The sequence below is a fragment of the Fopius arisanus genome, unplaced genomic scaffold (genome assembly GCF_000806365.1).
Source record: "Fopius arisanus strain USDA-PBARC FA_bdor unplaced genomic scaffold, ASM80636v1 scaffold00029, whole genome shotgun sequence".
NCBI classification, from domain to species: Eukaryota; Metazoa; Arthropoda; class Insecta; order Hymenoptera; family Braconidae; genus Fopius; species Fopius arisanus.
This window is the reverse complement of record NW_011887768.1, coordinates 857,372-872,439: the sequence shown is the minus strand read 5'-3', so window position 1 is coordinate 872,439 and position 15,068 is coordinate 857,372. Positions and strand designations below refer to the sequence as shown.

At 36.9% G+C, this 15,068-nt stretch overlaps 2 protein-coding genes across 2 annotated transcripts; both read right to left on the bottom strand.

The window, feature by feature from the left end:
• Window positions 1-466: 466 nt before the first annotated feature.
• On the bottom strand, window positions 467-2,635 carry LOC105265353 (uncharacterized). The gene is made up of 2 exons (XM_011302797.1): window positions 2,521-2,635; window positions 467-1,785 (listed from the first exon to the last, which is right to left on the bottom strand). The coding sequence occupies exons 1-2, from the start codon at window positions 2,542-2,544 to the stop codon at window positions 562-564; spliced, it is 1,248 nt and encodes a 415-aa protein (XP_011301099.1). The 5' UTR covers window positions 2,545-2,635; the 3' UTR covers window positions 467-561.
• Window positions 2,636-4,087: 1,452 nt separating this feature from the next.
• Window positions 4,088-11,815, bottom strand: LOC105265352 (cell adhesion molecule 2). Its single transcript, XM_011302796.1, has 5 exons — window positions 10,773-11,815; window positions 7,644-7,852; window positions 6,325-6,553; window positions 5,239-5,538; window positions 4,088-4,374 (listed from the first exon to the last, which is right to left on the bottom strand). Exons 1-5 carry the CDS (start codon window positions 10,831-10,833, stop codon window positions 4,274-4,276), a joined length of 900 nt encoding a protein of 299 aa, XP_011301098.1. The 5' UTR covers window positions 10,834-11,815; the 3' UTR covers window positions 4,088-4,273.
• Window positions 11,816-15,068: the final 3,253 nt, after the last annotated feature.

The following is a 15,068-nucleotide window of genomic DNA, read 5'->3' as shown; positions in this document are numbered from 1 at the left end:
GATATGAAAACAGCGAATTAAACAATTGGAATAAATCCAATTCCCCGGTGTAAACTTCATCAATTCAATCTCACTCCACATCTGCACTTGAATCATCATTTAAACAATTGCAATGGTTAATTGAACAGTTGTTCCATACAGTTACACCCGAACAAAATATCACACCGTCAAAATACGCGCAGTCAACCTGCGCCGTAAACTTTTAATTATTCAATCAAAACGAGTCATACAAAATTCAATTACAAGGTAAAAATAATGAAGGTTAATAATAAATTAAATGAATACGGAGAAAGGTTTCTTGAAAGTGGAAATTAATGAGAGGAAATCCCTCAGCGGAATTGATTTCAAAATTTTTCTGGATTTTTATCATTTCTCCGGGGAAAAACGAAAGAGAAAAAATTCTAGGTTGAAATAAGAAATAGAGAAATTTTCCAGTTTGTTCTTTTCATTTCTTCTCATTTTCCGCACTGTTTTCCCCGGGAAAATGTGAAAATTCCAGGTGATATCGCAAAAGTATCACGTAATCCTGATATATTCATCAGCGATTCCCCTGCGCAGGCATCAAAATCCGGAAGTTGTTGCCGGATACCCAGGATATGGGGAAGCTAGGGAATCCTGGAGAGTACCTGAAGGAAAAATTGAGAGTACGTTGCCAGAAATTTGGAAAGGCCTGGAGGAATAATCCGCCCTGAAATCGCTGACTCCTGGAGTTGCTGGGACAATTGGCAGATCGAAATGCGTTGGAGACGTGTCCTGAGGAATTCCCTGAGTTATCGGATAATTCTGTGCATGAGTAACGAGCGGAATGATCCCAGTGTACTGTGGATATGGAAATACTGTGGGATTTCCTTGTCGCAAATCAAGTCCTGGAGAAATAGTGGGAATTGATGAGAGAGATATGTCACCGGGTGACGGATAATTCGTGGCCTGGTGATTCCAATTCCTCCCAAATACCAACTCCTTCGGCGTGAGTTGATGGGACTTCGAGGCATCCTCACCACATATTTTCGTAGGTCCTGGGGATTTATTAATCAATGAATTGCTGACGGGCGATCGCCCCCCAACGATTGTTTGAGTAATCCGCGGCACCTGGAGATCCTGAAGAGTCTTCAGAGGTCCCACCTCCTGGAGATCGCCAAGATGCGACTGCCTGATCCTCTGATTGTCATTGAACGGTGGATAATCCATATTCATCGCTGGTGTTTCGTACAATTGCGAAAGGGCTTGTGCATTTTTTATTAAAAATAATGTAGCGTCTGAGATTTGGGGATCGGATATTTTGTGATGATTTGCTGGCAGGTGTGTTGGTCCTGGTCTCTGGAATACGTGGACTGACAGTGATGGGAGTTTCTGGTTCCTCGGGGGTAGATAATTAGCCCCGTTGTTCTGAAATGGCTCGTTATTCTGACTAGCGATGGGATCATCATCGCGAAAATCGACGTGACGAATTGGACTTGGCAGTTCTAGTTTTGAGTTTTCGAGTTGCAATCTCTCGGGTATGTCATTAGTGTGTTTACGTGGCTGATGAGACCAGGGGTTGGGGTGTACCTGGGGCTTTCGACGTCTTAATCCACTGGCACCAGCACCCGGGGCACCGTATCGAGCGAATGGACGAATTTTCAAACGATTTTCTGGAATTCCTTCACCTTTTGTCCAGCGTTTATCATATTTTCCACTGGCAGCTGTGGAAATTTTCGAGATTTCATCGATCAATTGTGATATCGTATTCGGGGCACCTGCCACTCTGTCAGAGGCAGTCCCGTGCAATGTCAAGAATATTACCACCTGCAATGAGAATTAAGTCTCGGGTAATGGGTCTCTCGGGGATTTTACTGCCACATTTTTACTGAATTTTCCGGCGTGTGAGGTTAAATGGCAGGCGGAAAACTGTTGCGCGTGTTTCAGAGATTTTCACTGTGATAAAATTCAGTGGAAAATCTTGAAATTATTTTCATTATTTTATTGAGATGGTATTTCAAAAAATATCATTATTCTTCTATACTATTATAACTGTTTCATAAAAAAATTATTTAATTGAGTTCTCGTGGAAAATCGGGGGAATTTCTCTTTCGGTTTTCCCATGCATTCTTTTTTTTTGTCCTCAACCAATATTTGGGGAATTTTTCAATTCAATTGAATTCTAATAGAGATGAATCATCATTGAACCTCGGAATGGTTTGGGAAATGAAAATAAATGGAAAATCGGATGAATGTATAAAATTTTTGGTGGAATTCGCGTTTAGTAGTCGTCTGTGTAATTTTCCGGAAAAAATTTTCTTTTTTTTCCCATGCATTCTTTTTTTTCGTCCTCAACAAATATTTGGGGACTTTTTCAATTCAATTGAATTCTAATAGAGATGAATCATCATTGAACCTCGGAATGGTTTGGGAAATGAAAATAAATGGAAAATCGAATGGATGTATAAAATTTTTGGTGGAATTCGCGTTTAGTGGACGTCTGTGTAATTTTCCGGAAAATTCAGCGCTTTTTTTTTTCATGCGCGTAATAGTCGATCGTACCAATGACAGTTGCAGTATTTCCATGGCACTCGGGTTAATCACTGTTATTCGAGTGATGGATGTGACACTTTTCCGGTTCCACTTGACCACTTGAAATATTCGATACCCCGGATTGTGTATACGCGGCTATTCGTGACAGTCGACTAAATCTATTCTCAATTCGTCAGTAATATAAATAGTCTTCGACGGGTGACGATCCCTGAATTATAATAAACTTTCTTGTCAGCTTTCTTCGATATGCCTTGGGAAATACTGTTACGAATTTGTCATAATTAATGACCCTTGCCTCCGCGGGGAAAAATTTTCACCGAATAAATTTCACTTGGCAATAATTTTTTTAATAATTAAAAATCCCCTAGAGCGTATATGATTTTGGAAAAATGATGAAAAATGACGAAATATTTTAGTCGATTTTTAAAATTATGGATGAAATTTTATTTCATTAAAAAGTCTTAATTAAATCATAAAATATGAAATTAATAAATTTACGGTGACTGTTTTGGAGATTTAATTGTCACGTCATATTTATCTATTTTTTTGAATTGACGGAGTGAATTTTTTAAATCGAAAATTTCTCTGAGGGTACCTGAAAAACGATGGATATATTTTCGCAAAAAAAAAAAATTGTCACGTAATTCTTTCTAAGCACTTTTATTCCACGTACGGCTAGCGATTTTTTTCCCGATATAGGAATTAATCCGATTCTCCGGGTGTTCTTTTTCAATCGGTTTCTCCCATTGCGGAAATAGAACTCAAACATCGAACGTGAATATCAGCAAATCCGCCATTTTTTTTTTTATTTACCCCGTGAAATGCATCAGCGATTCGCTGTCACGAAAATGTGGTAATACGATGTTACACTCGAAGAAATTGAAGAATAGTATTGAATCGAAATTGTAACGTCATTCACGTCACGGAGACGTGAGAGTATTTTGGAGGGAAATATTTGAAAGTCTCGTCACTGATTTGAGGATTTTTTTTTGGGTATGAGGTATTACAATTGAGATATTTTTTATTTTGTGACGAGAAAATTTTTTCGACGAGAAAATTCCAGTGGAAAGGAGCGCACAGCCACCAGAAATCGAACATCAATAAACACCCCAAAAATCAATCAAATAATTAATTATCCACCGGGAAAAAATCATCTTCAAATTCAAAGGACCTGATAATAATAATCATTATAATTGTTCTTATTATTCATAACTTGAGCTTCTCGGGATTTTAATTTATATTTTTTTATTCGAAATGAAAACGTAAAATCTGAACAAACTCTTTTTTTGGAGGGAAATTTGAAAATCTTGCCGCTGATTTGAGGATTTTAATTTATATTTTTTTATTTCAAATGAAAACGTAAAATCTGAAAAAACTCTTTTTTTGGAGGGAAATTTGAAAATCTTGCCGCTGATTTGAGGATTTTAATTTATTTTTTTTTATTCCAAATGAAAACGTAAAATCTGAAAAAATTCTTTTTTTTGGAGGGAAATTTGAAAATCTCGTCACTGGTTTGAGGATTTTTTCGGGTATGAGGTATTACAATTGAGACATTTGTTATTTTGAGGGCGTAAAATTCACTCAGCTCATTCTCTTTATTTCCTCATCAATGCTATCGCCATTAATTATCGTCATTACGATTCGCTAGATTACTTAATACTTTTTACATAAGCTATTTATCCACGAATTCAAACATATTCAGCTTTATATTGTTCATTTGAATGTCACTTTCAGTGTTTTCAGGTTATTCGTTCCACAAACTTCACACTGAGGATATGTACAAAATTATGAGCGATACCAAAAGACAGCTTGACGACAAAATGGGTCCTGCGGTTCCGGTTTGCATTGCTTCCGGTCTCTCCCCTGTAACGAGAAAAATTGCCGGTTTATTTTCCGGTGTGGCGTGTCAAAAGAGAGACTCGATTACCCGATTTTATTGATATTTGAATTTTTACGAGCGTCTGAAAGATGCCCTCTGGCTCCTGCATCAATATCACACACCGAAAATTCAACGAAATACTCATGTGCTCCACTGACATGCGGTGTCTTTCGTGAAGTGAAAAATTCACGAGAATATAAACCTTTTTCTCTTTTCCATTATTTTTTCTCCTTCAGTCCGATATCATGGAGAAAACACGGGGGGAAAATTCAATAGAAAATTCTAGTGCGTTCGCTGGGGAATTTCATTGGAAATTCTATGAGTTTTTTTTTTTTTACGGATTCTGTATTGAAAATTTCCCACGCGTTCGAGTCATCATGTGAGGGATCTGAAGTCCAGTTCGAGCTGGAGATAAATAAACTTTATCCCACAAAAAAAAAAAAAATCGATTCCGATAATTTTTTTCCACATGCAGTATTCGATATTTTCGCTGGAACCCAAAAAAAAAAAAAACCAAATCAACATTTCAAAATTAATCACTCGATTAACTCCTTAAATCATTACTTTTCGTATTATTTTATTATTCGTTCCTTTTCATTATTTATTGCTGTCGTCTATTTAATTCCGAGATATTACCTAAAAACTATCAATAAAAAAAATTCACTGAAGAATTAATATAATATATATTATATAATTATATTATTCTCATGTTTTTTTTTCATAATTAATTATGAGTATTATATTATATTCCTCAGATATTCGATAAATTAATGGATGAATTAATAAAAAAAAAGGAGTTACGTCAATTATGAAGTGGCAAGCGTAATTTTTTGACATGTCATACTCACCGTTGACAACGTGTACGCGGATGGAAGCGATATTAGCGTTGCTTGGTTTACAGCTGTACTCTCCAGAGTCTGACTGTTGGGCTGACTGAATGAGCAGCCATGACGTCGTCACGTCAGTGCCTTTTTCTGTTATGACAGATACTCCACCTCTTGGGCTGTCATAGCTCAGTACATTGTCACCGTAGTACCAGAATATGAAAGCTGGGGGTTCAGAGCTGAATCGAATGGCGCACGTCAGATTGATCGTACTACCTGCACCCACGAATAATTCTGGTCCACCAAGAATTGTTGCTGTTGGCACTGAATCAGAGAATTATTATTTATTATCATTTTTATTTCAGCTGATCGATTGAGATCCATATTCCCGAGGAAAAAATTTTTATTGGAATATTTTTTACGAATTTTCAAAACATTTTTGGAAATTTTGCTGTTGGCGCTGAATCAGAGAATTATTATTTATTATCATTTTTATTTCAGCTGATCGATTGAGATCCATATTTTTGGGAAAAAAATTTTTATTGGAATATTTTTTACGAATTTTCAAAACTTTTTTAGAAATTTTGCTGTTGGCGCTGAATCAGAGAATTATTATTTATTATCATTTTTATTTCAGCTGATCGATTGAGATCCATATTTTTGGGGAAATAAATTGTAATTGGAATATTTTTTCCGAATTTTTAAAACATTTTTGGAAATTTTGCTGTTGATGCTGAATCAGAGAATTATTATTTATTATCATTTTTATTTCAGCTGATCGATTGAGATCCATATTTTTGGGGAAAAAATTTTAATTGGAATATTTTTTCCGAATTTTCAAAACATTTTTGGAAAATTTTTCTGAAATTTTTTTTGTTTAAACAAAAAATGGGGACAAAATAATTTTATTTTCGGGAAATATATTGAAAACTATTTCAAAAATTCTCCAAAAATACAATAATTTTGTTTCCCACTTTTTTTTTGTTTCAAAAAAAAATTTTCCCGAAATGTTTCAAAAATCTGTAAAAAATATTCCGATTACCATTTTTTTATCCAGGTAGATATAACAATTAATTTCGAAAGGGTTTATGTGAGCGATTCGACACTGACCGACAACATTTAGGTAGAATTGATGGGACTTCAGGGGAATTGTCGATATCTGGCAGTCGTAGATGCCCTCATCCCTCTCCTGCGCCCATTTTACGCATAATGTCCATTCCGACCACTCGTTATTGTGGCCATTGATTTGTCTATGCAACGCTTGAAATCGTTGATCACTCGTATAAGTATAAACTCCAGTCGTCAGGATGTGAATGTCCCGAAGTCGCACCCAGGAAACCTAAAAAATAATCAAGAATTTCTTCACCGGAATTTCGCGCGAAAAATTTCACGACGAATTGCGAATTCTCTCATCAATTATCATTTATAATATTATTTATAATATTCCTCATAACTCATAATAAATAATAATGATTATTATTGTCAGGATTATAGTAATAATTCATATGTTCATATGATTATATTATATTATTCAATAATTTTTGAGATTCCCGCGAAAATCTCGAATGCGCGAGGTGTTGCTGAGGTGAAATGGCTCTCCCTTTTCAGGAACTCGGATTTAAGAAAAGCTCGGTCGAACGCTTGGGGAGATATTTGTCTATCAAACCCCCTGGGGCCTCGGATTATCGTATTCCTGGATAACCAGGCCAATATTTCGTGTGGGAGGATCGCATAAAAGAGTCAAACGTGCGGAATATCGCCGAGACTAAGAGATATCTCTAAACCGCAGCTTACACTCTTCCCGAAGAGCGAAACGAGATTATTTTTAAAATCGGATTATAGCCAATGAGAATTTCAGTATTCGATACCATAAAGTACATCCGGATTTCAAATTATATTGATAATTCCCGTTTACTCGGTGGATGCAAATGATCGGATAGAAATTTCAATTGAAATTTTCATTTTTCATTCGAATTCATTCATTCTGAAAATTGAATAAAATTCCGTGGCTCATGGCGATCGATCGCTTCAATTTTAAAAACAATTCCAGTTTAAAATCTCATTATGAAAATGCGACATTAAATTTCGTGGAACAGTTCCAATAGTTCCAATAGTTCCATAATAGTTTAAGACTACCGAATAATTATGACCTGAATTCTCAATTATTCGGAGCACTCGATAATCTCAATCGAATTAAAATCCTATTGAAACTTCATTAAATGCTAAATAACTCGAATCTCGAGACAGTTAAATAATCGATAATCATATTTAAACATTCATCCACTCGAAATATCACCCGCAATTCTGGTACACGAGATTAATGTATTTGCGTCGCCCTAAAAAGTGACTTTTTCCCTCAACGCAGTCACGTAATTTAGTGTGAACTTTTTTTTTCTGGCGTACCGAGTGGAAAAATAGTCGGTACGTACCGTTTTATTACCGAGATGTCGTACTCTGCAAGTGAGATAAGCTGTTTTTCCAACGAGAGCTGTGACATTTGTGGCTTGGGTGACGTCAAATGTCGGTTCCAGTATCGTCTTATGAGTGATCGAATAATCGATCATCTGCTGGCGCGGCCTGACCTGAGCTGAATGGTGATCAGGCTTCTCCATGACACCCTCACCCATGCTTAATGTATCTGTAATGGGGAACACGAGACTATAGAATTTCATCGATTCTAGCAGCAGACCTGCAAATCCCCAAATTATCGTTAGAGAGATTGATTACACTCGATTCCCATCGATAGCATCGAAAAACCGCGAATTCTCCACCAAATCATCATTTATTTATTATCATTCCGTAAAAATTATAATTCTTCGCTTTTCGTTCAAAATCCTGGAATTTTATAATTAAAATATTGAAATGCTATATTATTTATATTATTAGTATTATTATTGTTATTAAAAAGTCGGAGACAACGGGATATTAATGGAATTATTATTATCATTATTAATATGGATGTACTGCTCGGGTAAAAAAAAATTGAAATCGGAATATTTTTTCCAAATTTAAAAAAAATTTCTGGAATACTTTTCAGATATTTTTTTTTATGAAACGAAAAAAAATCGGACGACAAAACAATTTTATTTTTGAGAATATTGAAAAATCAAAAAAGTAAGAAAACAACAGCACAATTAAAAGTAATAATTATATTTCCAAAAATTTCTCGAAAATGATTTCAAAAATTTTCAAAACATGGCTTGATTTTTTTTTGTTAAAAAAAAAAATTTTCTGAAAAGTTTTCCAAAAATGTTTTTTTAATTTGAAAAAATATTCCGATTACAATTTTTTTTTATCCGGATATTTAATTATTAATATTGTAAGGTTGGCGACTGCTTCTGAAGTTTCGGCGTGATTAATAATTAAATTTTAATAGTCTTTCAGTGTTGTTGCCTTTGGAAGACGAATTCTGTTGAGAGAAAATGGAGGAAAAAAAATCTGTGATAGCGTTATATAATTTTCATGTTATCATATGCTGTAATCACTCCGGGGAGAAGAAAATTTGATCACAGGCGCTTGTTTCACGGTTGCGTTGCTCCTCAAGGCCTTCCCCAGGGTTTCCCAAGTCTTGATGTGTCCAAACAGGGGAACGCCCCATCCTCATCATCACGGGGAAAACGATAAGAGAAAATGGAAAATCCGAAATCTCCAATTCATTTTCCCGAGAAAAATAAAGACGTCGTTTCATCCCCCGGTAAAAAGGATGGAGTGGCGGCTGTGAGAAATTCGGTGGAAAACTGGTCTAAGAATTTTCAGCGGTGGAAAATCCACAGGAAATTCGGGAGCGGAATTTTCACCGCTGGAAATTTTCCGGAAAAATTGTTAATCCTGATTTTTTTTTTCCATCCGCGATTAATTGGATGGAGTTAAATTTTCGTATCCGATAATTCGAAAAAATTTTATCTAGAATTCAGTTGGATTTTCCGGGGATGAGAATTTTTATTCCATTGTTGCTACGATGTCAATTAATTACTAACAGCGACAGGTTCTGTGAGTAAATGAATATTAACATGCGCACAATGAAAAAAAATTATATCTGCCAATTAAATTCTCTTGTGGCACAGAAAGATTTATATACCGAGATAAAAGTATGAAATAACTCCAATTTACAAGAATAAAAATCCAGGATATATATTTTTTTGTTATCAAAATGATTTCCCTTTTAATTATTCTTTGAGAGAGTTATTTTCGAGAAAAATCAAGATGTTGATAAAAAATAGTTGTAGGATGATGTGATGACGTTTTGGAAAGGGAGGGATTTTCAATCGAGTGAGAGTCATGAATGGATTTATTTTATTGGAATATTGAATTGAGTTTGAAGTATGAGTATGGGGTGCTCATTGCATCGTCCGAAAACGTCAGGGCGTCGGCAGAGGATACCTATTGAGATATCGACATGGGAAACTGTAAACCGAGAAAATCCGCGGTGATGCAAACCGACAAGCGACGGACGAACAGGGGATCAAGAGCCCAGAGCACTGGGGAAACTGGGGCATCTCGTCGAAGGATCTTTTCTGGAGGGCAAGTACTTGTCATACATCTGGGGGTTTTACTTATTGGCTCCTAGGCCGTAATTCCGCGTAATCGCCGCGCCATCTCGCGATAAATCGCAATCTGGGAGTCACTGTCAGAATATCATCGACATGACACATCATCGATCGGCAATTCCCATCCTGAATGATAAGGTTTATTTTGGGACTTTCTAGGTATTGTTTTGAGACTGACAATGTCGGTTTTGAGCAGTGAATTTTGGAAATTGAGAATTCGTGGATTTTATTTCAGGTTCTCCGGGATTTTTTTTTTTTTGTTGGATACGTGAGGTATTAAGTTGGGACTGAAAATGGAATGGGACTTTAGGATTTTGGGTCTGATCTGGGAAAATAATAATTGGAAGTATCGGAAAGGCTTGAGTTGTAGTTTTTTTTATGTTCATTTATTTGATTGAAACATTGAAACAAAAAATTCCAAGTCCGGAGGTATTAAAGTCCCAGCTCAATAAATCTCAACATAAAAAATCCCCAATTAGCAATTACCTCTCTCAAAACAAATTCTAATTTATCAGTCCATACACTGAGTCCCATTGAATTACCAAACCGCGCCGGTGGAGCACGCGGTTGAGCTGTCGCCTGGTAATCCTGAGTTCTCAGGTTCGAGTCCCGTAAAATTCCTAGCAATTTTTTTCAAAGGAAAGTCCCACATAATTACCAACTGAGAAGATTATTCAACCCAATTGCTCAGCGTGCTGGAAGTCCTAGTTGGATCAATAAATTACCCTCTAAAAAATCAGATTGTAATTCATACTCCATAAATATTCAACCCACCAGTGGATTAAATCAACCCAGTTCCCCAAAATATATCATAACCCTCAACCCACAATAATGACTGAACATTGAGCAGATAAACAACCCAGTTGATGCCGAGGGTTAATACCGCTCAAAGTTGAGAGGATGTTGAAGATAAAACCGTGCGGGTGGAACGAGATCCGTGAGGGCAATCCGCGAATTGAAACAGTTGGGCAAATATATCCAGCTATTGAATTATAAAATTATGAAAATTACCTTCAGAACACATGAAGAATATGGCGACAATGGACAACCTCGTTTGCCATCGCACAGCCATTTCCGTGTTATATTTCCCCGGAATAAGCACTAAATTTCAGGTAATCCATAAATTCCGTCCAAACGGCACATATCCCCTTTCAAACTCTATTTTTCTCCGCTGTGCACCGTCCAATGGCACCGTATACAACCCATCATCCTGACTACACTATAACAAATCCACTCCCCACATTTCACAACCGGAAAAAAATCATAACCGTAATAAGTAACTTTATCAACGTCAGTTAATGATTCCCGACACCGCCCCGTGCCCAGCATCAATATCAATTCTAGTAGATGCGCACTGATTGTTTCCACCGAATATTTCACGGCCACTTTGACAGGAGACAATAATTAAGATCGAATATCGTTATCCACATTCAAGACACACCACACCGATCAGTCGAGTTCAATAACTAGATCAATAAACGTCAGACCTAATGAGATATATTCGGAATTCAAAAATTTACCATAGATAATTAATCAATTCTCCTCCAGCAAGTGTTCACCACACGATAGAATTCCATTATGAAAACTCATTTGTTTTTTTTTTTTGTTTTCTCCAGCTCACCAATCGATGTTGACGATTCGACTCGCGTGAACCGCTGACAACTCGGGGATACTGTCATGACGACATCAATCACACTGTTACCAAGTTCCTATTGGCTAGATGAGGGAAAATAAAAAAATCACCGATAATTCAACTGTCCCCTGGACTTCTGGACAAGAGTCCAGAATCAGACGTTCATCTCCACGAGCTCATGCTGTTTCCATATTTACGTTTTGTCCCGAGACTAACGGTAATCCGTCATTCGCGTAATTAACGCAGTGGATAATCACTCCCAGTGTTGGAAGCACTTTATCACTCTCATTTTCAGGCCCCTCAGATGATTCCTCACATTTTGAATCGATGGCTTTCGTATTGTTTTTTTTTATTCTTTTTTTTAATAAAATAATTCGCGTCACGCTGCGCCGAGAAAACCACAACACAGTCTCACCCCCGAGGCAGATTAACCCAGACTGGGGAGAATTCTCGTGATAGGAGCATGCGCGTATTTTAGGGATGGCTCTTTGGGGGGATGACTTGTGTAAATTCACCCGACCTACCACACATGCAGGTGGGGGTGTGTGAAGGGCTTGCGCGTTTGTGTGAACTGGGGGTGAAAAACCGAGACAATTCGGAATTCCAAGCACGACGTGTGGACATTCGCGCAGAGGTCACGCATGTTTCTGGGGTACGAAGGGGTGGACGGGTGGGTGCTTGATGGGTGGATGTGGGAGGGGTAAGGGGGTAAGTAAAAAGGGGGCGGTAAACATTGTTGTTAATGCGATGAACGCGACTTCTGAAGCCTCTGATGTGACGAGCGACAATCGGAAACAATGCCAGACCAGTTGTTCTCACTCGAGACACTGATATCACAGAATTTCCGGTACGGGAATTCACGGAAACCTAGAGTTTCCGGTGTATACTAGTTTTAAAGAATAATTGGGAAAAAAATCTCGAGTTGCACTCGGACCGGGGATGAGAACCCGGATTGGCTACTGGGGCCATTTTCATTTTCTTTTTTTTTCGGACTGTAAAGAACCGGAACCTATTTCCGGTTTTTTCGAGGGTCCGGACTGAATTCAGATTTTTCTTTAGAGGGAATTTTTAGTTAGGTGTTAGATACCCCAGTTTTTCATTGTTGAAATGACAGGTAAATGTCGGATAATTTGTTTAAACTGTGGAAATGATTTTTTTTTATTTTAGGAATTATTGAAATTTCAAGAATTTCGCAGGAAATTTTTTCGCGATTATTCGCCCGTGACATTATGGATTTGTGATGAAAAAAATCGTTGAATTTTCTGTTGAACTTTCTCCCAGGGTCACAACGAAGTTTGTAACGATAACAAATAATTAAGCGACAAAAGAAGCTTTGGTGGAGGTAACGAATATTTTTTGTGCGCGTGTACGGCGCAATTTTCGCTGTGGAAATTGGAGATTAAAAATTGACGGGACCGTTGAGATTGGATTTGACTAGTCTATTTACGATTTTTTAACAACCAATTTCCAAAACAACTAGAAAAACAAAAAATATGGGGCAGATGATCGGGTATTCTTGGTACAGAACACCAGAATAACTCATAAGTTACATGAGAGCTCCGACAATAAAGACGAATAGTTTTGTTTGTCAGTGAATTCTCCGGAACTCCCTTGAAAAAGAGCAAAAAATAAATAGCGAGAGGGATAACCAAAAAGTATTCACTGCTCTCCGCGCAAGTGCGAAAGATTCATGGGGTCGGTTGTATGGTCAAGTTATCCCCGGGATTTCCAGAGAAGATACATTTTCTGATATGAGTTTATGGGTCACAATCATTAGGTATCCGAAAGCACGACCTATTGGGAGCAACCAACAAGCGTATGAAATGAAGTACAAGGAATTGATAAAATTGGAGAGATCCCCACGAGGAATGTCAAGTAGCTTCACCGAGAAAAATCATTTATTCCAATGCAATAGTTTATTCGGATGGAATAAATGAGTTTATTCAAGTCATACACGGAGAGAAATATTTAGTAAAAATTACGGAACTTTCAGTTCACTTACCGATTACGGAGTTGATTCCAAAAATTAAAATGACGGTATCGTTATTTTTCACCGATTATTCAGATAAAAATTACGAAACACCGCGAAAAATTTCCGTGACTTTAGATAAAAATTACGTGACAGTTCCGTAAAATTTCCGACAACCACATTTCGCTCCAGAATTACGGAAAATACACGTAATTTTTATTGAATATTTCTCTCAGTGTAGGGATCAAACTTTCTCGTGTATTTCCACTTTAAATAGAAAATCTAAATTTTAACGTAACAACTCTCTTTTATGAAACGATAAATATATTTTTCTCAAATTACGACTTGTACGATTTCAGATAAATAAAAAAAAAATCGCATAAATCTGGTAATAGCGAAAATAAATGAATATTTTTAATAAATCTCAAGTGGCTGGAAATAATTGCCCCTACCGCCCGTAAAAAAGTGAGAATAGACTTGAATTGAGTTATCCCCCGCCCCCGGTAAAAAACACTTAGTGATTCTCATCGAGTTCCGTAAAACGAAGCCGACTTGGAGGGATGAGTATCAATTACACAGTGCCCACCCCTTCCCCGAATTTTCCGGAAATTCGGGGTAGTGAGTTAAGCCGTCGTTGCACTGGAGAATTCAGTGCGAACAATGTCTGGAGCAGGCTGGAGGTCGGGTCCTTTTAATTTGCATATGAATTGGCCGAGTACCAGAGACACCACCGGAAAGGAGGTTGAAACGTGGACTAAGAGGGTGGAGAAGGTACAGAGAGCGAAGTTGTGTGGTACAACTGGTGCAAAAGGATAGACTTGTGCGATTAAGGAGAGCCAAGGCGGGATAGCTAGCAGGAAGTGCGCTGAAATAGTTGGAATTACTCTGCCCTACCCCATTGGGTGTTCACCTCCGATGCCTCCATCTCCACCCACATAACATCCGTGAGGTACGTCCTTAAATTACGGCTTAATTAAAGTGCAATTACAATGCGGTTCGGACCGGCCCAGAATTCTGACTTTACCGTATACATCGGCCTCGATGAGAGATCTATTTCCGTCACATCTATTCACTCACATTCTTTGGGGGAGTATCTACTGTTTGAGTATCTGTCTTAAAAACTATTTTCTCACCGATTTTTCGGGCATCAAGTCCCACTTTTTATCTGGTGTCTTAATTTGAGTGTTGAGGGTTGAGGGTTGATGTCTCGGGTAAAAAAATTGTAATCGGAGTGTTTTTTACAAATTTTCAAAACATTTCGCGAAAACTTTTCGGAAAATTGTTATTTTGAGAGATAAAACAATCGGGAAACAAAAGAATTTTATTTTTGGGAAATGGTTTGAAAAATTTTTCAAAAATTTTTCTCGGATTTTTTTTTTATTTTCTAAAAAATTTTGCGAATGTAATTTTTTCTTTTAATTATACTGCTGTTTTCTTACTTTTTTGATTTTTCAATATTCTCCAAAAATCCGCCATTTGAATTATAAAAAAAATTGACCTATTCAAATTTTTGAAAAATTTTTCAAAACCTTTCCCAAAAATGAAATTGTTTTGTTCCCCGATTTTTCAATTCATAAAAAGAAATTTCTGAAAAGTTTTTCCGAAATTTTTTCAAAATTTGAAAAAAAAAACATTTTTTTTTTACCCGGAGTCTCAAAGTGGAAACTTTTGAGAGTGGACTTGAGACACCTTGAGATACTTTTGA